The sequence below is a fragment of the Trichophyton verrucosum genome, assembly GCF_000151505.1.
Source record: "Trichophyton verrucosum HKI 0517 chromosome Unknown contig00020_1.f1.exp, whole genome shotgun sequence".
NCBI classification, from domain to species: domain Eukaryota; kingdom Fungi; phylum Ascomycota; class Eurotiomycetes; order Onygenales; family Arthrodermataceae; genus Trichophyton; species Trichophyton verrucosum.
In genome coordinates, this window is record NW_003315621.1 from 136,257 (window position 1) to 158,429 (window position 22,173).

General features: G+C 47.5%; 9 protein-coding genes and 1 pseudogene across 10 annotated transcripts; 3 read left to right on the plus strand and 7 right to left on the minus strand.

Moving 5' to 3' along the window:
• Nucleotides 1–436: 436 nt before the first annotated feature.
• On the minus strand, nucleotides 437–2,315 carry TRV_00316 (tetracycline-efflux transporter, putative; the record flags this gene model as incomplete). Its single annotated transcript, XM_003025508.1, has 3 exons — nucleotides 437–471; nucleotides 573–2,028; nucleotides 2,097–2,315. The coding sequence occupies 3 exons, from the start codon at nucleotides 2,313–2,315 to the stop codon at nucleotides 437–439; spliced, it is 1,710 nt and encodes a 569-aa protein (XP_003025554.1).
• A 643-nt stretch (nucleotides 2,316–2,958) lies between these two features.
• Nucleotides 2,959–3,912, minus strand: TRV_00317 (uncharacterized protein; the record flags this gene model as incomplete). The annotated part of the gene is made up of 2 exons (XM_003025509.1): nucleotides 2,959–3,416; nucleotides 3,477–3,912. 2 exons carry the CDS (start codon nucleotides 3,910–3,912, stop codon nucleotides 2,959–2,961), a joined length of 894 nt encoding a protein of 297 aa, XP_003025555.1.
• An 845-nt stretch (nucleotides 3,913–4,757) lies between these two features.
• Nucleotides 4,758–6,995, plus strand: TRV_00318 (uncharacterized protein; the record flags this gene model as incomplete). The annotated part of the gene is made up of 6 exons (XM_003025510.1): nucleotides 4,758–4,823; nucleotides 4,881–5,492; nucleotides 5,549–6,395; nucleotides 6,451–6,554; nucleotides 6,604–6,825; nucleotides 6,891–6,995. The coding sequence occupies 6 exons, from the start codon at nucleotides 4,758–4,760 to the stop codon at nucleotides 6,993–6,995; spliced, it is 1,956 nt and encodes a 651-aa protein (XP_003025556.1).
• A 183-nt stretch (nucleotides 6,996–7,178) lies between these two features.
• Nucleotides 7,179–7,277, minus strand: TRV_00319 (annotated as a pseudogene). Its single transcript has one exon. The product of its transcript is annotated as a tRNA-OTHER (tRNA).
• Nucleotides 7,278–7,804: 527 nt separating this feature from the next.
• Nucleotides 7,805–9,180, minus strand: TRV_00320 (uncharacterized protein; the record flags this gene model as incomplete). The annotated part of the gene is made up of 2 exons (XM_003025511.1): nucleotides 7,805–8,772; nucleotides 8,844–9,180. The coding sequence occupies 2 exons, from the start codon at nucleotides 9,178–9,180 to the stop codon at nucleotides 7,805–7,807; spliced, it is 1,305 nt and encodes a 434-aa protein (XP_003025557.1).
• Nucleotides 9,181–9,870: 690 nt separating this feature from the next.
• Nucleotides 9,871–11,820, minus strand: TRV_00321 (uncharacterized protein; the record flags this gene model as incomplete). Its single annotated transcript, XM_003025512.1, has 2 exons — nucleotides 9,871–11,301; nucleotides 11,410–11,820. 2 exons carry the CDS (start codon nucleotides 11,818–11,820, stop codon nucleotides 9,871–9,873), a joined length of 1,842 nt encoding a protein of 613 aa, XP_003025558.1.
• A 1,452-nt stretch (nucleotides 11,821–13,272) lies between these two features.
• TRV_00322 (uncharacterized protein) lies at nucleotides 13,273–13,851 on the minus strand (the record flags this gene model as incomplete). The annotated part of the gene is made up of 1 exon (XM_003025513.1): nucleotides 13,273–13,851. The coding sequence occupies one exon, from the start codon at nucleotides 13,849–13,851 to the stop codon at nucleotides 13,273–13,275; it is 579 nt and encodes a 192-aa protein (XP_003025559.1).
• A 2,351-nt stretch (nucleotides 13,852–16,202) lies between these two features.
• On the plus strand, nucleotides 16,203–16,586 carry TRV_00323 (uncharacterized protein; the record flags this gene model as incomplete). The annotated part of the gene is made up of 1 exon (XM_003025514.1): nucleotides 16,203–16,586. The coding sequence occupies one exon, from the start codon at nucleotides 16,203–16,205 to the stop codon at nucleotides 16,584–16,586; it is 384 nt and encodes a 127-aa protein (XP_003025560.1).
• An 857-nt stretch (nucleotides 16,587–17,443) lies between these two features.
• TRV_00324 (uncharacterized protein) lies at nucleotides 17,444–18,447 on the minus strand (the record flags this gene model as incomplete). Its single annotated transcript, XM_003025515.1, has 2 exons — nucleotides 17,444–17,687; nucleotides 17,753–18,447. 2 exons carry the CDS (start codon nucleotides 18,445–18,447, stop codon nucleotides 17,444–17,446), a joined length of 939 nt encoding a protein of 312 aa, XP_003025561.1.
• Nucleotides 18,448–19,277: 830 nt separating this feature from the next.
• Nucleotides 19,278–20,483, plus strand: TRV_00325 (uncharacterized protein; the record flags this gene model as incomplete). Its single annotated transcript, XM_003025516.1, has 1 exon — nucleotides 19,278–20,483. One exon carries the CDS (start codon nucleotides 19,278–19,280, stop codon nucleotides 20,481–20,483), a length of 1,206 nt encoding a protein of 401 aa, XP_003025562.1.
• Nucleotides 20,484–22,173: the final 1,690 nt, after the last annotated feature.

Consider the following 22,173-nt stretch of genomic DNA (forward strand, 5'->3'; position numbering starts at 1 on the left):
TGTATGGGACCATCCGACTGGCCCCGATCGAAAATGAGTATTCAAAAATGCCCCCTTCCCATCAGAGCTGTTTAGTTGACGGACGCCTGGCGGATTCAATTGTGTTGGTGGTAGTTGTTTCTGGGTTGAAAGCGAAGTTGTCGAAGTTCACTTTTTTTGCTTCTGGGGGTTTAGTTATCTGATTACGTAATATAGCTCTGCCTTAGAATTTGGTAACAGAAGCTGCAGTTGTTGCTGGCTATTATTATGCAATTATGGACAGTAAATGCAGCTCTACCGGGTGCCATGATGTATATGAAGTATAACAGTACAACTAGAGTTGAGATCTGTGCAACCCCTTCTTAAATTCTATGAAAACCCCGAATGAAGACGTGCAGTAAGCCGAGAAATAAATGATGTAGATACAATGTCAATTATATATGCACAACTCGGTCCGTTACATGTTTTCTTCGAGATGTTCGGAGGGTTGTTCTGTATTATCTGAGTTCGAAGAATGTTCAACCGAAGATCCGGGAATATAGACTAGGAAATTGTTAGTCAAGTTTATAGAAGACGACTAGGACTGAACTTACTATGTGGTAAGAGAAACCAGCACGAAATAAAACTGAGGAATAGTAAACTCGCCAGGAGTATCCAAACCGTTTGCGTTAACTTCCCAACAGTCCAGCTGTAAACGAAGCCCAACACAGTCGGTGCTATAACTCGGGCCAAAGCATGGAGTAACCCCACGGCACCTAAAAGCTGACCCGTCCTATCTGACGGTAAGTGTTTAGTCAAAGTCGAGTTGATCGTCGGGGAGGCCATTGCGCTCATAGCATTGAGAACACCGCAGAGCACCATGAGCGGGCCAGTCTTGACAAGACAAAACCCGGCATAACCCAAGAATTCGAATAGGATAGATACTCTGATAATTCCAATATCCAGCTTATCAGAGCCACAGTTTGTCTGAGCCTCACTAAGGGTATTATTTCGACGATTTCGGATCCATCGGGTAAGGAGAGGTAAGACGCCTAACAAGACGAGGACCCTGACGGTGCTTGTGATAGAGACAAACAAGCTAGACTCAATGTTCCCCCAGCCAAACACGTATTCAACATATAAAATGAGGGTGTTCATAGTACCCATTGAAACACCAAACAAAGCCGTGTCTATTGCGGCTAGAATTATCAAATTTCGTTGAACTAGCTTCACTCGTGTCTTTCCAGCACCAGTTTTCGAGACAGTCTTGTCAGCGGCGGGAAGAAGCACGGCCAATGGCTTCAATAGGTGGAGAGGGTTGAAATCCTGCAGGCGAAGCTTATTGATGTCCAGCGGTTTTATATTCCTCTTCTCCCGATTACGTTTCTGTCGTTCCTTCGTCAAAGATTCCGGGGCTATGAAGGAAATGAATATCGGCATTATGACCTGACAAGCCATGACAGCATAAAATACGACTCGGACATCTCCTGTCGTTTTAATGGGGTAGCTGGCAGTAAGCGGGCCAAGTGCAATTTCGATAAAGAGGACACCATGGAAATATCCAAAGGAAACATTCCGTTTATTAGCAGGTGTACAGTCTGCTGCATATGACTGCGTCAATGCCACAGCTGCTGTGATGGAGCCAAACATTCCGTCAAAAAATGACCCTAAAAGGAAAAGATTTACCGGCAGGGTATCAGGGAATGTAGCGACGAGTGCAGTGATGACTTCTCCCAGGAATGTGCCCAAAGTACATAATCCAATGATCTTTGTCCTCCCATACCCATCGGATAGCTCACCTAACTTTGGGCTTACTACCGCAGAGAGAATGCCGGCAATGAGGTTCATGACAAGCTGGAACCGAGAGACCAGCGCATGTACCTCTGGTATCCGACATTGAGGATTTTCAGCGCCGAATATCACGGGAGCATAAGTAAAAGTATTGTCCTTTGCCGCACGATCAGAGAAATATTCCCGGCATATCAATGTGAGCATGAGATTGATCTTTGGTACGGCAACTCCCCCAAACGCAAGGGTAAACGGAAGAAGCGGAGGAAGCAGCCATAGCACCTAGTGAATTCGCAGTCAGCATGCAAAAGCCATAAATGAGCGAATTTCATGCTGCAAGCAGCACTCACAGAAGGCCTTTTCCACCAAGGCAAAGAAGAGAAATCCTCGACCTCAGTTTCGTCTAGCCCATGGGCCAGCAGTGTTGTTCTCTCATCTGATATATCTGTTCCCAAGTGCGGCTCTGACGCAAATTCAAAGGGAGTCCGTCTGCCTGCCGTCATATTGTCGCTCATGGACTCTTCCAGCCCAAGTTCAACGCTGGAACTAACTGGTTTGGCGATGGCCATGAAGCCGAGAATGGGTGCAATGGAGAGCGGATGTGCAGTGCATGGACAAGTTCAACAATCGAAAACTCGGTCAACGACACATAATTCTGCTGACGACGAAGGAGAGGTTAGCCGGCGTATATCGAAGAAAGAAATAGCTGCATAATGACGGAGAAACCATTGGCATTCTGGCCGGAGCCTGGAACTTCAGCTGTAAGTATCCTTGGGCCACCGGCATGATCGATCCTCCATTGTTCTTCCATTGAATGGTTTCGTCCGGTCCCGCTCGAAAAAATGTCCGAAAAAGGAATTAGTCATCGTTTTAGGCGATATTGCTGGGAAGCGAATGGCTAGCTCGTAGGCCTGGAATACATCGCCTTTTTTGCCCTGCTGCAGCTGTAAGAAGCTGTGGGATATAATCCCGGCTTTGGGCGGATAGTTGGAGTTGCGGTTTGCCGGGCTGGTGGGCAAGTTGCGTCATGGGGATTTTCACCGATGCTGGAGCTGCCCCAGTTCAAAAAAGCAACATCAAATTACCGGGGTGCATCTCTTATAAGTGCTCTCTCTCGTTGATTTTATAAATGGCTAACCAGATGACAACCGTAGAATAGAAAATAGTAATATACATAATACAGATGGCGTGGCCGTGATTTATCGTGATTTATCATCGTACGAGATCGCGGCCCTCTGGGCCAGCGAAGAACTTCTTCTGCTCTAGGCACCTTTCACTCGTGCAGTTTTGGCATCGGAGCATCATCTGGTGCGTACACTTTGCGCCGCTTCGGAGATGCTCTGCTGCCAGGTCTGCTAATCCTTGAATGAAGACGGGATTCCCGTTGAGGCTCTCCACTCGTTTAACACCCGGATTATTTGCTTCATGAATAACCTCCTTGTCTAGTTCGTAGAGAGTCTCTATGTGGTCACTGGTAAATGCGACTGGGATCAGCAGAAGATCAGTCTGCCCGCGACTGACATAGTTCTGAACCGTATCACTGGTCTGGGCCCCGAGCCAGGCTTGGGGTCCGACTTGAGATTGCCAGCATAGTCGGTAAGGGTTGGAGAACTTTAATCTTTGCATAACGGCATATACTGTTGCGGCTACCTCAGCAGGATATGGGTCACCTGGAAATGAAACGGTTAGCCCGGTGCCCGCTCATGCACACAAAATAGTAGGTTGCTCACCTCTGTTGACAACGGTCATCGGTAGACTATGAGCTGAGAAAAGAAGGACAACATTGTCACGCTTATCCTCAGGATACGTGGCTAGTTGTGCTTCAATATTTTGCGCGAACGCCTCGATCAACCCTGGATGTGTAGGCCACCTGTCAATAACACTCCATTGAATATTCCCGCTGACATCTTCCGATCCTTCAGCGCCGCGTCTTCCCTCTAGTTTGTTTTTCCATCTCCAGAGGTCATTGAGCGAACTACCCGTAGTCGAACAGGAGTACTGAGGATACTGTGTAAATGCAACAGCCCGTCCGCCTTTGCCTTTTCCGAACCCATCATTGAGCAGCTGTGTATACATCTCCTCTGTCAATGGTGCAGCATATCTAAATGCCACGTACGGCTTATGTGGTGCCGTCTCTGGCGATATCTTGTCAAGTATTTTGCACATTTCAGAGCACTGGTACTCTGACCACTTCCGAATTGGAGAGCCGCCTCCAATATCGGCGTATTGTTTCTGGATCTTCGGAGTTCGACGTCGTGAAATAAGAGGGCCAAGGTAAGATTGTAACCTTCCAAGCGGTATCAAGTCACCATCTGCCTAGGACTTGTTAGGCTTGCGGTGATGGAATGAGAATAATGCACAAGCTCATGTAACTTACGAATAGCCTGCTCAAGAAATCGCCGACCTCATCTGTAGTGGAAGGCCCGCCCATATTTAGAAAAACCATTGCAGTAGGGCCTTTTGACCCTGTTGAATCCTGGGTAACTGGTGGCACCACAGTCGCCATCGTGCGCGAGCTTCCATTGTATAAGCCAACTGGAGCTCGTAGGCATGCGGATACACTTCCCAGTCCTCCGCGAGGAATCTTCGACAATGTCCTTGGAATCGCCATTATGATAATTAATTGGTGATTATGCAGGAATCCAGAGGTTCTATAGGTGAGAGGGAGAGAGAAAAAGGAACCTCGCTTTGACGGTGGTTTGCGAGCAAGTCGAAGGAATGTTCAGCGTCCTTCCTCTTTTGGCCGAGCCAGAGCTTTGCCCAAAAATTAGTTCCCGAGGCTCCCGAATGAGCCAATCAGAGAGCGTATTATTACCATACATCACATGATCTGGTGTTTTAGCGCGTCTTGTCGGCTAATTAGGCAGACGCGTCCCGTGACTTATCCGCCGCGACTACTTCCGAGTTACATCAGCGAAACGCCTGGATAGACAAACAGGCAGCAGCTGGTAACCCTACAGAGACAGTGCTCACTTTTTCATTCTCAGATATCCCGACTACCTACTTCTGTCATGGCTTCTAACTGGGTACGCGATGAGGATGATGTGGAGGAGGAGGAGGACGATATTGATGACACTGTATGACGTCGTCCTGAACAAGTAGAACGAACTATCGCCTGTTAACTATATATCTAGGACTACAAATCCAGCAAAGATGCAGTCCTCTTTGCTATTGAAGTTAGCGAGTCAATGCTAACTCCTCCACCTGACTTCAAGTCTAAGAAGGCGGATAAGGATGCACCAATTACCGCTGCGTTGAAGAGTGCATACCATATAATGCAGCAGAGAATTATATCTAACCCTCAGGACATGATGGGCGTCTTACTATATGGGACAAAGGACTCAAAATTTTATGACGAAGATGAGGAGGGCAGAGGCACACTCCCATACCCCCATTGCTACTTGTACACGGACCTAGATGTTCCAGCCGCCTCTGACGTGAAGGACTTGCGAGCCTTGGCTGAGGACGAAGACAGCGCCGCCGAGATATTGATTCCCTCCGAGGAACCCGTCACAATGGCAAATGTGCTGTTCTGTGCTAACCAGATCTTTACCTCGAAAGCAGCTAACTTCTCTTCTCGGCGGCTCTTCATCATTACGGACAACGATAATCCACATCAGAATGAAAAAGCGCTCAGGTCGGCAGCTACCGTTAGGGCGAAAGATTTGTATGACCTTGGAGTGATTATAGAATTATTCCCAATCTCCAGACCAGGTGAAGAGTTTGACCGTTCAAAGTTCTACGCAGTGAGATTACCTAAATGATACATGCCATTTTATCTCATCTTTAACCCTTTCAATAGGACATCATCTATAAGGCCTCCCCGACTGACCCGGAAGCTCCTGCATTTCCGCAAGCTGCAACCAAGACTGCAACTTCGGGGGGAGATGGCATCACGCTTTTGAACTCTCTCATTTCATCAATCAATTCCAAGTCTGTCCCTCGAAGAGCGCTATTTTCAAATGTTCCCTTAGAGATCGGGCCCGGTCTCAAAATCTCCGTTACTGGGTATTTGATATTCAAGCGACAGGAACCTGCTCGAAGCTGTTACATTTGGCTGGCTGGTGAACAGCCCCAAATTGCCAAAGGGCTGACTACTCAGCTTGCAGATGACAGTGCCCGTGAAGTGGAAAAATGGGAGATCCGCAAAGCATATAAGTTTGGAGGTGAACAGGTCTCGTTTACTCAGGAAGAGCAAGCAGAGATCAGGAACTTCGGTGAGCCCACTATTCGGATTCTTGGTTTCAAGCCCCTTTCCTCGCTACCTATCTGGGCATCTATGAAACACCCTACCTTCCTTTATCCATCAGAGGAAGGGTATGTAGGCTCAACACGTACATTCTCAGCATTGCATCAGACACTACTGAAGCAAAAAAAGATGGCCCTGGTATGGTTTGTGCCTCGACGAAACGCAGCCCCTGTGATGGCCGCAATGATTGCTGGAGAAGAAAAGCTTGATGAGAATGGTGAACAAACTATCCCCCCTGGAATGTGGATTCTTCCTCTCCCTTTTGCAGATGACATCAGACAAAACCCGGAGACAAACCATATTACCGCTCCTGACTCATTAATCAATAAGATGAGGCCTATCATCCGGCCGCTTCAGCTTCAAAATGCGCAATATGATCCACAGAGATATCCAAATCCATGTATGTGTAGTGTACTCTGATTGTTTATGACTAAAACTAACCCAACCTTTACCAGCGCTTCAATGGCATTATAAGATCCTACAGGCTTTAGCACTTGATGAAGATTTACCAGAGGAGCCAGAAGACAAGACTAAACCGAAATATAAAGCCATTGACAAGGTAGACGATATTCAGTACCTGCAACACAAAATTTCTAATATTACATCAGGCTAATGATATGCAGCGAACTGGAGACTTAGTTATTGAATGGGGTGAAGAACTTGAGGCTCAGTACCGGGCTCTGGAAAAAAGTCAACCAGCGACCTCAACTCTAGTTAAAAGACCAGCTCCAAGTGCAAAGGGAGTTAAGGAAGAGCCAGCATCTAAGAGGGCAAAGACCGAAGAACCCGAGGATATCAAGGCTTACTATGAAAAGGGTACATTGAACAAGGTAAGGCCCATCTCTGGCCTGATAAGTGTCAAATTATTAAGCGTCTAACTCGGTATTTAATATAGCTCACTGTTGCCGTACTGAAGGACTTCCTAACTTCACATTCTCTGCCAACTTCTGGTAAGAAAGCAGATCTAGTTGAAAGAGTTGAGGAACATTTTGGTGGTTGATAGTTCCTTAAAGTACCACTTGAGGGATATTAAAATCGGAAATCCAATTATAACGACAACAACAACAACCACCTTTAATCTTGTTCTAGAGGAAAAAGTAGAAAAATTAAAAGGAGTAAATCGATAGATTCATAGATGAATCAAACCTAGTTAAGGAACTAAAAATACAAAAAAAAATAAGGCCGACGTCGGACGGATTCGAACCGTCGCCCCCGAAGGGAATTGATTATCTGCTTCAGAGAAGTTCTAGTCAATCGCATTAGACCACTCTGCCACAACGCCTTATTGATGTCTGGACTGACAAAAGCAGAATGATAGCCGATACACAGTTTCCCGATTGATAACCGATTCTTAGTGTCGCCCCTGAGAACGATGGCGATCAATTTTGCCTCAAACCAGGCCAGGGATGATGGGTGGTTTATGCAAGGGGAGACTTCGTAACCGTATTTACAATTGTCCTCAAAGTGGCTTTACGTAAATCGAAGAAAAGAGAAGGATGGGTTGGAAATGCAGATCATTATTAACATTGTTTGCAGAAGCCGAGCCGAGACGCCGATACCCCCATGCATAAACAAACCGCCTATGTAGTTAGAAGAAGCGAAGTTGACAAGAGAAGCATATCCTTATAGCCAAGAATAAAAGCAAAGTAAAGTTGAAGTTTATAGACAGCAGTTGGAAAGTGAGGTATCGGGAATGAGACCATCCGGGCCATTGTATCAAAATCTACAGAAACCTGGTGTTAATAAAAGGTCTTTTTATCCTTGGGTGATACGCATAGTAGATATGCAGTAACAGAAGGAAAGGAGGTCTTACCGTATTTCATAACTTCCAGCACGCGTCATATATCGCACCCATTTCACACTGCTGTAGTTCCCCTTTTCAAACACCTTCAGATAGCGCACTAACAGCCCACTGCTCGTGAACATAAGCAAGCTGAAGGCAAGGCTGAGAGGCGGCCGGCTCCAGGTCTTTTGCTGTGTCATGGAGGTCAAGGTAGCTTCGGCCGTAAGGACAAATTCACTCTGACCGGAAAACCTCGCTATTTTCCAGACGATATTGTTATGTTCTGGTTCATACTTGGCCCTTCCCTGGGTTGTCCGCTCCGTGATCTTAGCTGTGTTAAGTGGGGTAGGTATCCGGACAACGACATTGGTAGCAAACAGTTTTGGGCCATAGTTTGCCTTTATAGCAATGCTGTACTCGACTTTTGTGGTACCTACTTCACGGACAATAGGATGGACCTTAAAAGGCAGGTTCACGTTTTCAGTTGCTCGGTATCTCATCAGCTCAAACTCGCCATCAGGTGGGATGAAAGAGATGATTCGGTCAGCATCAAACTGGCCTAGCTTAACACATTGATGAAACTGGCAGTCTTCGAGGGTAACGCTGCCCGCCGCAGCCCGCGTTGTCCTTGGTTTCCCGGGCAGGCCATTGGCATCATCGTTATCTAGCAAGAGCCGATCATTAAGGCCAAACTTGCATTCTGGCGTTCCGCTGAGATATGTTCGCATGACTATATGTCCATTCACGTCCGCCCGTAGCACGGTTCCGGTGGCAGACATTAAAAGGTTAACGTCCTCAATCACGTCGACAAAAGCCTCATTCTTTCGGTACTTAATATCTGATCGTCGCCACGATAATGCGCCGGTTGCTTGCATGGTGATACGACTGGAATCGGTGGCCGAGTTAACGATGGAAGACTTCACTCCTTCGGTAGTTATATACATCTTCAGCGTATCCGTCTCGGTGTTCTGCGGGTATCCAAAGTCGAGGATTTCTAAACACGAGGCCGGAGTTAGCATTTTATACATTCCAGCCCAAGTATACCACACCAGGCACATAGCTTACCGTCCAGCAATTCATAAATCAACACAAAATTATTCTTGACTGCTTCCTCGTCAAACTTGCCAAAGTACCCCTTCCCCAGCATTATTAATTTGTACAAGAATTCAAACACGAGCGCGGCATTCGCGTTGCTCTTCGTAACTGCGACCAAATATATATTCTCATGTTTGACATGGCTGAACGTCGTTGAGCCGAGCGTCAATATGGGAGATCGGACCTGCGCATTCGATATCACCTGGATGCGGAAGATGTCTGCGAGTCGTGGTCGGCAGTCGTTGCGAAAAGAGCGAAATATAAGATTTTCGCCCTTCTGATTAAAGATGAGGATACCGGACAGCATCCTGACAGAGAATGGATCACAAGAAGGAACAGATATGAGTCTCAGGAGTGTGTCTGCGGTTAGGTCCTCTTGTTGCAAGTTGCTACGCTTTGGGTTCCTGGAGCTCCCCGTCAGAGCCCGATCTCATTGGATCCATTTGGAACGCTTGTACCGGATAATCGTATTTACCGGTATTTCGATACAAAATTACACTCGGCATAATTAGAAGGGGTACAGTTTGGCCAGAAGTTATTTGAAAAAGCAACACTACTTGATTAGCCATGATCCATGACGGCATATTATCCTAGGTGAACAGTAAAGACATACAAAAGGGGGGTGGAAATGTGATGTAACAGACATGCGGGTAACCAAATATATGACAGGTAATCTGGAGGGTATATGTAAGAAGGGAATGGATAAGGAGACATAAAAATAGGGATTAGATAGATATACCTCCCACGAAGACATAGAATATCGAGAGTAACACTGGCTGGGGAGGTACGGCGGTAAGATCCCAATTCCAGGAGGCAGTGATACCAGCACTCAGGGCAAAAAGTCATACGGAATAGAAAAGATGCAGCGAGACACACGGTAGGTCTATCAACATAAAAGGAAATAAGAGATGAGACATCATCAGAACGGTAGTTGGGTAAGATAAAAGAGAGTGCGGAGGGAGAGCGGTAATTGTGGTCAGTCAAGCTTCATTCTGTGTCACACATGCTGCGGTCGTTCATGTAGCCGTGTGTTTGCAGTGCTGGGTCTAGTTCTCGTCCCTAGATCGGAGCCACCATCGCTTTCCACAATACCAATTTTGGGGTCTGGGATCTGTATGTCTAGGGAGAGGAATCCGGTCCGTCGGGGTCCCCATATCTTGACACCTTCAGCAGCACCAACTTCACGGTTCCACTTATCTATCCATGCTTCGAGACCCTTGATTCGAGATTTGATGCGGCTGGCACCTAGATCGTCCCATACCCAGCCAGTGAGGAACCCCATTATCCCATCAAACCAGTTACGCGCAGCATATGGATCAAACGCATTGATGAGCTCCTGATTTATCTTCGTGATGATGGTTCGGAACTCCTGTTCGCCCAACAATGGGTCAAGAATCTCTGGGTATAAGTTGGAAAAGGTAGGTGCAAGGTCTCCTTTGACCATCCAGTCCCGTCGTATCCGGATTACTCGTGTATGAACGTAATCCTCTGAATTTAGGGAAACATGGGTGTTCATGTGCGGAAAGCATGGATGTGCTGGTCCCCAGCTCAGTTCTTCTGTGGCGTCACCGTTAGGGGGACCACTAGGCGATTGAGGGTTTGTTGAGGCGTTATTGGCATTTACAGGGGGCACGGCAATGAATGTCTGCGGTCTAATAGACAGGTGAGAGTTGACGTGTCGAGGTGTTTCTGGAGGGTCGTCTGGGTGCTGTTGTGCAGCTGGACTGCCATTCATCGAAAAGAGGTTGCCATTTCTGACTGCATAGGGACGCTCTGGCGGCCTTAAGTGATTGCTCTGTCCTGCAGAAGCTCCTGAATAGTTGACCATTTCAATTCCTCCCCAAGTATCCGCACGTCTATGCCTGCGAGGGAGTCCGACGCTGGTACGATTAACGGCGTCAGGTTCGTCGACGTCTGTCTTAAGAGGTATACTCGCTACACTGGACCTCTGGGAAAGAATTCTCCGACGCTCAGGGAGGGTAAGTAGCGGATCTGCGTCCCTTTTTGGCCGAGAATCGCCTGTGAGAGCTGAACGTTGCTGTCGAGACGAGCGAGTGGCGGAGCGTGGAATGTAATTAACCGGGTTCCAGAGACTTGAAGAAGGGGATCTTCTGGCGTATTTGAATAAGGGGAGCAAAGGAGACGGCTGTTCGTGAGACTGCTGACGATGGCAGTGGATGCGGCCCTGAGGGAGAGGAGACGAAGTTTTGCGAATGTACAGCGGCTCTGGGCGCGCCGGAAACGAAGCCTCAAGGTCTGCGGAGTATTCAGGGGTCAGGACCGGGACGAGAGGGATGTATGTGTGGGATTCGTCGCCTTCAGCCTCCCGCGATGATACGGTTTGTGAACGTCTGGCGGTTGAAAAGGCCGTTTTTGTGGTGCGGACAGGACTTTCTTCTGCAGAAGGAGGAACGTCGTTGGTGTCGCGCTAGTGCCACGGAAAGGGGTCAAAAGTGGTGCGGCAGCGCTCGGCGCACGGCATAGACTGTTCGGGGCACGGCGAGTTTCCCGCGCCATAAGCAGCATGGAAGTAGACCAAAGAAAAATAATTGATGATGAACAAACAACAAAAGATGGACAAAGGAGTGGGAGAAGATGCCGGTTGAAGAGTTAAAAAGGACAGGAGAGACAGAATAGGGGGAAAGAGAGAGAGAGGGAGAGAGAAAGAAATTGAAAGAAGGTCTGCTAGGTCTGTGTTCAAGCGAATAGTTGTGTCATCCGTTCCTCCGCTGACCGTCCTCTTGTATTGTGATATGTAGGATGCAGTGGCATGCCCGCGAGGCCTAGGGGTTACATGATGAGTCCAAGGGAGCAAGAGGAGCTGTGTGCAGCCTGAAGGTGGGAGAAGAAAAGAAAGGGCCCTGCGCAGGGACAACTGCGGAATGGGCTGCCCTAAATATAAGTCTCCCAATCCCGCTCCAACGCTCCAAGGCTCGGTTCGTTCCATCACAGATTACATGGGGGGGTGGAGGGAAGGAAACCTTGGAAGGGATGCCTTGGGATCGAGAGTGGGCTGCGCAGCGAGTTTAACTAAAAGGCACATAAACATAGCCATGCATTTCTGTCACATCGACGTTGGCTCGCGGGAATTGAGGATGGCTCTTTTTTCTTTGCTTTTTTGGCTCTTTTTTTTTTTTTTACGGACCAGAAGAAGGCCAGGCCAATGGTTCCTTACGATAACGAGCCGCCCTCGAAAGATTTTACTTTGGTCCCTGCTAGCAGGAGACAAGACGAGGGCTATGAGATGCGAGTTTGCGCATGCTTGGGCTGCCCGACCTTGCTTCACTATCCTTGCAGGTAGCTCAGGGAACTGAAAACTGAAAGCAAGGAAGAAAGGGGAATGGAAACCTAAGGGGTACGGAATCCTTTTGGGCAGACAGACGACTCTTTTTCTCACTCCCTCATGCCAAGTGCGATGCGGGTTTGGAGTTTAATTTTATCCTCAGAAACGGACAGGAGGTAGAGGCGGCTTCCACGTTCTGCGTCCCCATTTCCATCTGCGTTAAATCAAGTGTCGTGTGCGGTGTTTACGATGACGACGGATCGCAAAGACACATCCCGTTGACCGCGGGCCCAGTTTTCCGCAGCGGCCGGGCCAATAGTCAGTCCTGGGGTCGCGGAACCAGGTACCGATTACGGGTCGGTTGCATAAGCGACTAGCTCAGGAATCTTTTTGCTCCAGTGGATAGTAACCGTCAGGATATGACAGGTTACAACCCCCAGGCACCGGCTTAGCGGAGGTAATCCTACTTATATCAGCTTACCTACGGAGTTCTCAAACTTCAAAACAAGGGACCGTTCCGCGTCAGCAGCTGCCAGAAAAGATCCCCTCGGCAACAGATGCGCTCGATACTCCATGCCGCCCGCCAACACTATCCATCCCAAGCGCTACAAGAGCGCTACTATTATCAACCCTAATATAAGGTACATCCCTTTTGATAGCGCGGGCGATGACTAATAAGTGGGTCTTCCGGAGAATTAGCATACTGATTGGCCAAAGCTCCGGATAAACCTCCGGCGATACGATAGTCCGAGTGTTTATTTTTGCAACCAGGCTGGACGGCAAGCGAAAACTTGAGTATTTGCCATTTTGTTTATTATAAAGAAAGGGGCTGATATTATAAGTCTATGTACAGGGGTATGGGGATGGGGGCCTTCCGAGGTTGGAGCGAGATGGTGACACGGAGAAAAATAAAGGGAAAAAATAAATAAAAAGGATCACCATGTGGCACTTGGATTCTAGCCGGCAAAAAAACAAGGAAAAAATGGACTCAAGCTCGAGGGGAAACACGATCAGTTGTTTCTAAGTGGCCCCTTTGTTGAGACAGCCAACCATATCCCACAGGAAGGACCCGGTTCAATGGCTCTGGCACTGATGAACTCGAGCTAGAGTTGCTAGTTATCTGGATGGGGTGGCCAACCTTTCACTGTCTCGCATTTCTGGTGGATGGTCAGCATCTGGTTCCCTCCCTGCCATATACTGGCTCAGCCTGCTCACTTCCCTGACTAGCATCCCCGTTAAAAAGCCAATCGCTCCCCTGGCTGCGGTCCCACTTGGGCTCGAAGGGCCGTCCTCGTTGGGAGTCAACTTGTTAGCCTCCTGGCAGACAAACCGGTGGCGAGCCTCCGAGACTCTTTTGTCGACCGAAACAGTGTGGTTGACGAAGTATGCCCTGCTGGGTGATATTTCTGCTCCCAGGGGAAACATCTGCGACAAATAGTGCTGGTTAAACAAGTGCCCGTGGCCATCCCCGCAGATGAACACCCGTCCAGCATACTTGTTCTTGGGGTTACTTATACTACGCAGAACCCCCCACTGAGGAACGGGGTCATTCTTGTTGACATAGTGTTCGATGTGCCTGATCACTCCTCCGGTTCCAGTGTCGTTCAAGGGATTATTGAAATGGTCCGCGGCTGACCCAAAGGTATAGATTTCAAGTTTGGCCATCTGCTTCGCCGGCAGGTCCGCGAACAACATGTCCAGCGCCAACGACGCGACGATCGCGCCCTGGGAATGGCATATTAGGACGACTTTCTGGACTCCTGGGTCGACTAGTACCTTTTTGAGGTAGTCGTATGCAACTCGGACGTCGTAAGTATTATACGAGAATGTCCGCTGGATGATACATTCAATCAAGTCCCCAATAAGGCCGAAGGTGCGATTTTGGATACCCGTGATAGGACGCCGGAATATCTCGGCCAGCTGCCTGCAATTCTGTTCCAGCCCATAGGAACTACATATACCCAAAAAATTGAAGTTTGTTATTTAGTGGGGGTAACAATTAACAGGGAACAGGTGGAGCGGGAAGTGAGCCTTACGTTACTACGACCCCATTGATAAATATCCAACGCTCCTCCGTAGTATACCGAGCGTTATATGGACCCGGCTCGGTGTGGAAAATGGCTGGCCCGTGGAAAGGGGCGCAGGCCCAACCCGCTATTCGGAGATTTACCAGACATAGGCAACAACTAATTGCTCCTGGCAACAGCAATATTGACAGGCAGGAGATAAGCAGGAGAATTGCTTCGAGTAAAGAAACGAGCACTAAGCCAACCAGGTTTAGTATGCTCCGTTTTCCGAGGTATAGTTCGTCCGTCGGTCTGGGAGCATGCAAGGGCCGGAAGATATTTGGAAGCTTCGGAAGCAGCTGAAGACAAGTCTGTAGATCCCTCCTTAGTCGCTTTAGCGGGCTGTCTCGAGCCTTTGGCTGACTGGCGATCGATTCTTTGTCAATCTGGGACGGGATTAAGCGAACGCGATGACGGGCGGGCCTCGGGGCCCCGGTGATCTGCTCTGCCATTCTCTCTCAACAAAGAAGAATTAAAAAAAAAAAAAAAAATAAATAAATAAATAAAAACCCAGGTGGGGGTGGCCTTGTACAGGAACAACGAGTGACTGCTATGTATATTGCCACGGTGCAATATACAATATAACTTTGCCTAGACAAATGCAAAAGAAGTACGGACTGGCAAACGAGTGTAAGCCCAAACGTGCACGCGGTTAAGGATATTAGGTCCCGAGGTGACTGCTTGTTATCACCGGAGGAGCAAAGGGGCCACATCCAACCCTGGCCCTCGAGGTGCAACAGACTACAATCACAGACAACGAAGAAAGCGCCACCATGGACTCGGTGATGTGCTGTTATAGGGAAAGAATGCGCTTATCTATGCTATGGGCAAACGGCGAAGTGAAAGAAGCCGGAGGCCACAGCAGAGGCGAGCTTTTTATACAAGCTTCCTGCCGCCTGCGCCTGTCCGCTGCTGCAAGTTCGCCGCATCCTGGATGCTCGCGTGCCTCCCAGGTGGTACATGTGATGCATGGTAACCTTGATAGCCATGGCCAGTTCGCTTCCCAGCTGACACGGCGGCCTCTCACTTGGCAGAATACTACCAGAGGCCTCGATGCTGTATACTGTCTACACACCTGTAGGGAAGGACTGATCAGCGGCCGCGCGATGGCGGTTGTTGGGGCTTGTGTCCTGTCCTCCGCACGCCCTTAATTCTCCAAAACACCGCAAGCTTCGACTAACAACCAACTTTGGCTGACTCCATTTAGTTATGGAACCTAACCAGGTACTAGCGTCGTCAGGTGATGCGTTTCATTCGCCCGCCAGAGTTGATCTGCTCAGGGGCTCTTCAGATCCAACGCTGCAAAGGCCTGAACCACTACTGGTTATCTCGACGGCCAGCGGGATAGAAGACCAAAGACCGTCTGATCCAAATACTTTGTGTGAATCTGTCCCCATCTAGAGTGGCTACCTGGCCACTTCTAAGCCCACTTGGCAATGTCTGACTCTAGCAGCGACGATGACTCCTTTGAATGCGATACGTGTACGCGTCGTTTCGCTACCTCGCGTGCCTGTAACCAACACATGGATGCTACAAACCACAGGGCGCCAACCTTTGACTGTGAGGTCTGCCACAAGACGTTCCGTACTCAACCTGCGGCGAACCAACACATGGATGCCGTCGGCCATTGGGAACAAGACTACTACCCTTACGAATGCGACACCTGCACAAACAGATATACGTCGGAGGCAGCCGTCCAGAAGCACATGAAGGATGTCGGGCACTATAAATACTATTGTAAGGCCTGTGAGAGGAAATTTGAGAACAAGAATAATCTAAACATGGTGAGGCTTATTTTCACTTTCCCGTACAACCAGTGAGGTGTAAAGATCTGATATCAATTTCCCATGGCCGCAGCACCTCAGATCGAGGGTCCATGTAGGCAAAGGTATCAAGTGCCCCTTTTGCAAAACCGGGTACGCGACCGCCAGTGGCCTCACACATCATCTTGAACGAGCTGCTTGCCCAAACGCACCGTACATGAACCGGGAAACCATTCTCCGAAAGGTCCGTGAATGTGATCCGTATGGGCGCGTTACCCTCAAGCAGCTCGAATGGCATCCAGAAGACAACTCCAATTATTATGCCACCGATCAAGCCTTCAATGGCTCGTCCTGGCAATGTTATCTTTGCCCATCTTGTTTCAAAACCCGCCATGGTCTGAACCAGCATCTCAACTCTCCCGTACACAAACAGAAGGTCTATCGTTGTCCCAACGACCGAAGCCAGTGCGGCAAGGAGTTTGTGACACTTGCTGCATTATTTCATCATCTGGAGAGTGAATCCTGTTCAGTCGTGAGATTTGAGACTGCTCAGAAGGGCGTGAACGATATGTTCCTGAAAGGGAAAATGATAACATTTTGATAGTAGCTATCAATCATTCGACATGATACCAAGTTCTTTTTAGGCACACAGGGTGGGCCGCATTTCATTTGTCTTCGTTATACTGCTACATGCATATGACCCTTTACAGACCAGTGTTTCTACGTCTCATTTGGTATCTGCAAGAATATTTAATACAATATTTCCTTTTGTTCCCGGCGCAAATCCAATCAGGGGAAATGGTACTTTAATGCCTCGTCTACAGGATGAGTATCCCCAGGTGGTTTCTCCGGCCTGCCCTCGCGGATACTGATATGAGACTCAAATATATCATTATCTATTTCAAGTTTAGAGAGCAGTGACTTGCGCCTAGGGACTCAAGATCCCCATTGGACACAAGGAGCTTGCTGTCTCTAAAGGGGTAACAAAGCCTTCGTTACTTCGACCAGGTCAACTCTGGCAACGAACCTAGAACTTAGCTTGTCTTGAATCTGTGATACTCTAGATGACTTTAACCTGAAATAAAGCAATTCTAAAAAGAGGGCATCTACATGAATCAAACATATAAAGATACGGATAGAGCTGTAAGGCTAGCGGTGTATAACGATATTATTATGATTTTATATTTCTACATATATCCGACCAGGGCATGCTTAAACTAAATATATGAATAAGCGCTGGGATTAAGAAAAATAGTAACCCACAGAGTTGAGATACATGCGAAGAAAAGCCCCCATGGCAATTAGCTATATCCAAAGCAAACATACATGCCGTTGATGCATTAAACAACCAATCCAAACACCGTCCCAGCCCCATGCCAATATCAAGATATCTGAATAAGTTTAATCATACACAGCATCGTTCAGCTCTCGCCCACATATTATTATTACATCTTACATCTATTGATTCTCTCTGGCCGCTCCGCCGCTGGCACGCCACCAGATGTCTCCTCCCCATTTCAGCAGCCGTTCGGCCGCTGCCGTAGGGGTATCGACAGCCGGGCGAATGTCGAGGAAGAACACGGGCTCTCCCGTAGGCTCGGGGGGGCCGGAGTAATAGTCAATCACATATCGGATCTCCTTATCTCCCTGTGGAGTTTTGCGTAGAACATACCAATCATGTCTGTCGAATGGGGGAGCAGTACTGGAATAACCCGTTAGCTAGTAAGTCATAGAAAGAGCCTTCACTATATATGACGGTATGCTTACCCGAATTTAGAAGGGTACACTCTACCCAGCAACTGGAAAAACTGAGCCTTGGGAGTAAGATCCTGTGGTCGACCCATGAATCTAGCTAGACGTGGCTCATCATCGGTCTCACCGCCAGCACCGGATCTCATTCTCTCCCGCTCCAGGTCCATGGCTAGATTTTCCGATCCACGTCTGCATTTTTGCCAGCCTTGAACTAGACCCTTAGAGAAGGTACGCTCCCAATCAACGATTTCCTGCCATGCGCCTTCGTTCAGGAAGTTATGTACTGACACCATAGACTCGACTGCATCCTGTGGCGTGTCCGTGTACCCTTTCCGAAGCATGGCATTGTACATTTGCTGGGGAGAAGGATATTCCCATTTTGCGCCGGAGCTGTCACCACGTGGAATGGACGATGGCTCTCGATCCACGGACAATTCGACTGTTTGATTCGGTGCTCGAGATTGAGATATGTCGGCGAACATGTAATTGAGTGGATTCAACATTGAAAGGACGGACTTTTGTTCAGGCTCAGGGGCCGAAGGTGTTGCATTTTGCGGTTTCGCGGAGGTTGATGGAGGAACGTAGAATGGTGAATCCTTGGCTCGAACTGGACATGATCCTTCTGGTATAGGCGTGGCATTGGTATTCATGGGCTGGCCATGCTGTACGGGACATCGAGACTGGTATATATATGTCAGGTTATTCCTCATTCAAATTGAGAGACAGAAGGGAGGTTGCTTACGGGGGTCGCATCACTAGGTGACGGAGTAGGAATTTCAGGCTGCTTCACAGCCGGTGTTGCCGATGCCCAGAACCAGCCCATTGTTATTCCCTGGATGGGTTTAATTCACAGGAACTATAACGATTCAATTATGGATAAGTCCTTGATGAAGATGAAGATGATGAATAGTTCAATAAGGTCGCAGTCCAGCATCTTTTTTTCTCGTCGCAAATAAAAAAAGTTTGATAAGGCAATCACGTGATACTAATCGATCTACATATCAATAAGGTTTAAGTAGAATCTGGCTGCCAAGCATTTAAGGTTGGTTTCCATCGGATGATAGATATATTTTCATAGCTTCCACGTCCCGTCAACACGTCATATCTCAATTGTTCCAGCACGTCTCGCGACCCAAAAATCACAGTATGCCTCTCAACATCTTTCGCCATGCAAATTTTAATGTTGATGCACTCTGCCAGCTCGCAAGTTCTTTACGGGTTGGGAGATGCTGCTGTTGCGATGTTACTCAAGTACCAGTAGGCGGCAGCTTGTACTGGGCAGTGTTCGTGGTATTTGACGATGGAGTCGAATGGGTGTTTCGATCTCCACGATATGATGGCACTATCCAGTCGCCAGAAACGATCCAAAAATTAGTAGCGAGTGAAGCAGCTACATTAAAATATATCAAGTCAAATTCAGCCATACCCGTCCCAGAAGTTTACGCGTATAGGTATGATCGATCTGGAAGTTTTCCTGGTATTCCGCTGATCACCAAAAAGCTGCTCGAAAGACAATAGTGTTGGAGTACCTTATATTTTAATGAGTAAAGCCAAAGGCTCCCCTCTCAGCACAAAGTGGAAACCACGGGGGTCACAAAAATCGGCCCTATCGTTAAAAGAAAAGGCGAAGGTCTTATCTCAACTGGGTTCCATAACGTGGCAGCTTTCTCAGCTCAGATTTGAAAAGATCGGCTCACTTTTTGAGGAAGAAGATGGCCATTTTCGGGTAGGGAGCTGTTTATCACGGGGACTGGTGGACTTTGACAGAGATAGCTTGGATGAATTACCCCGGGGGCCATTCTCCTGTGAGAACGAATACGTTGACGCCCTGGTATTAGGATTTTTGCAGCATGCCGAGTGTCTCCAGCTTCACCACCACTGCTTCTTCGCGCCCCTGCCGACCCGCAAGAGATATAACAATGATCGCGAATATCGCAGAGCATGCGAGCAGTGGAATAATTTTGTTACTCTTGGTTCCAAAATCGATGGCTCTGATAATCGCACTGACTACATAGTAGTCGGAAATTTTTTACGTGCAATAGCATCAAAATGGACGATGAAAGGAGCAGCGGCAGGCCCCCGGGATACCAACCTTGAATTTACCTTGCATCATCCTGATCTCAATGTGAACAATATATTCGTGGATGACGATTGCACAATTACGTGCATCATTGACTGGGCATTCTGCTCATCCGTCCCTTTGTCGGTCCTTCTCATGGCGCCTGGTCTTCCGCAATCCCGGGACGAATTGGAGGCCCCTTTAATTGCTGCTTTTGAAGATGGACTAAGTAGATCGATATCTACAGGAGATATAATATCTTCCAGGCTACGAGCCTTTCCGAGTCGCAGATTCCTTTGGTTATTCTATCGGCTAGTGAGCTTTGATTCCTCGGGAGACTACTCTCAGTTCAAAGAGATCTGGCGGTTAAGTGACCAAAATAATCTGGATTTCTCGACTTTTTTTCAATCACAACAGCGATCGGATAGCTACATAAAAAAGCACGATGAAATGAAACAAGACGATGAATCTATAGACCGCGTAATGCGTCGTGAGGCAGCCTACTTTCAGAGGGACATGGTTGGGCTGACAGTATCGAGGAAATTGACACTAGTTTCCGAATGGACATCTCGGTACCGCAAGAACGATAATAAAGGTATACGACGCAGCGGGAGCATATTTGTAGCAGATGACAGACTTTGGAAGTGGGTTTTAAGGTCCCTAGAGCAAGTGGAAGGTCTGGAATAGGAGCTTATCGTGTTATATCTTTTCTCGAATGTATTCGGCATTGATGTTTTCGACCTGCCCGGTGGCATCATCTCTAACCTGCCATTTTCGTTAATTCCATAATAATCTAAGCTTCGAGGTAAAACATACTACGTGTAGTTGAGTGCTAGACGTCTCATTATCAATTATACCGGTGTGCCATTCGCTTTCTACTGCTAAATCAGCTAAACCGTACTCCGTATATTATTGATACGTAAACCATACCTCCCTGGCGGCAATAATACACTGCATCCCCGGCTGGATAATATGCCTTTTTCCTTGAGTTTGTAGGAGGCGTTGGCAGATCGGGAGGCGTAGGTGGCTGGGGGCGCTTCTTCGGCATTTCTCCAAACAACCTCAAAAAATATTCCTTTCGCTGACTGCATTTTATGAGGATGACCCAGACAATATAATATTCTTTACTTTCGGCCCCTCATGTGATGAGCCTATAGAGACCACGATACCCCTCCATTATGTCTAGCTATTTTATTGGCAAGTAATTGGACAATGCAAGACGATCACTTGCTTTAGGCTGCCTTGCAGCGAAGAGCATCCATGCATCCACTTGGCGATGCAGCAATACAGCATGCCGAAATCAACTCATTGGCCCTCATGGTAGAGAGGAGGCCATTACGAAAGCCACTCCCTGAGCTTCTACGGAGTACTCTTATACCTGACCGATACCCACCAAGCCACGGATAACGTCTCTTGGTCAGTCTCGAATGGAGACCTGTGATCTCAAGATGGAGGTCGCCGACCTTAAGGCCCATCCTATATATAGGCAGAAGTCCGCCGTTTCCTTCTAGTGCGTCTATTAGCCAGAATCCGCCCAATTAACTATCTGGGGATATGCATTGCCAGACCTGCGTGTGATCCTTGTTCGCGAGATACTTACCAAGGATAAATGGTATTCACCACATTAGTTATCTCATCTGCTCCGCTCGCCCACTAGCGACCTTCATATAAGAGACGGCCGGAACTCCTAAAGGATAGGGTGATAGAGAAACATTGGAAGTATAAGTACTTACTGTGGTAAGCTCGTGTGTATGTACTGCAAATCTGAAATATTGAGATTTAGTTAATAGCTATCAACCAGAACTACCTAACATGTTACACATGAATTATTCAGGCAGAAAGGGATATCCCATCATTGTTGTTGAAACTAATCACTGTGAATTTACCAATTTGGATAGAGATGGGAGAATACTTGAGGTCTATCTACCAATAGCGCCGGCGGCCGTGTGCACCTAGATCTCTCAAGGTTGGCTAAAATTATAGTAAAATGCGACAAATTTTTTATGAATTAGTAAAGATAGCAGCTTAGCAGTTAGAAAATCTACCTCTATAAGAAAGCCAAGTAACTCTTATTTATATTAGTTATAGATATTTCTGGCCTAATAATGTAAAAAATTACCAAAAACAAGTATCCAGTACTTAATATACTAGAGTAGGTAAGTTCAAAGCTTGTATTAGATAGATATAGTATCTATAATACAATTTAAAGCCCGTTTTAAGTCGTCTATAAACTTTGCAAGCAAGGCATAAATGAGTGACTCCGAGAAAATCAATCAAAAGCTCATAATAGCTGAGTGAAGATAAAACAAAGCTCTAGGTGGTATATACTTGAACGCCAGGCGGTGTAGAAGTTCCGGAATAAAACAATAATAAATCA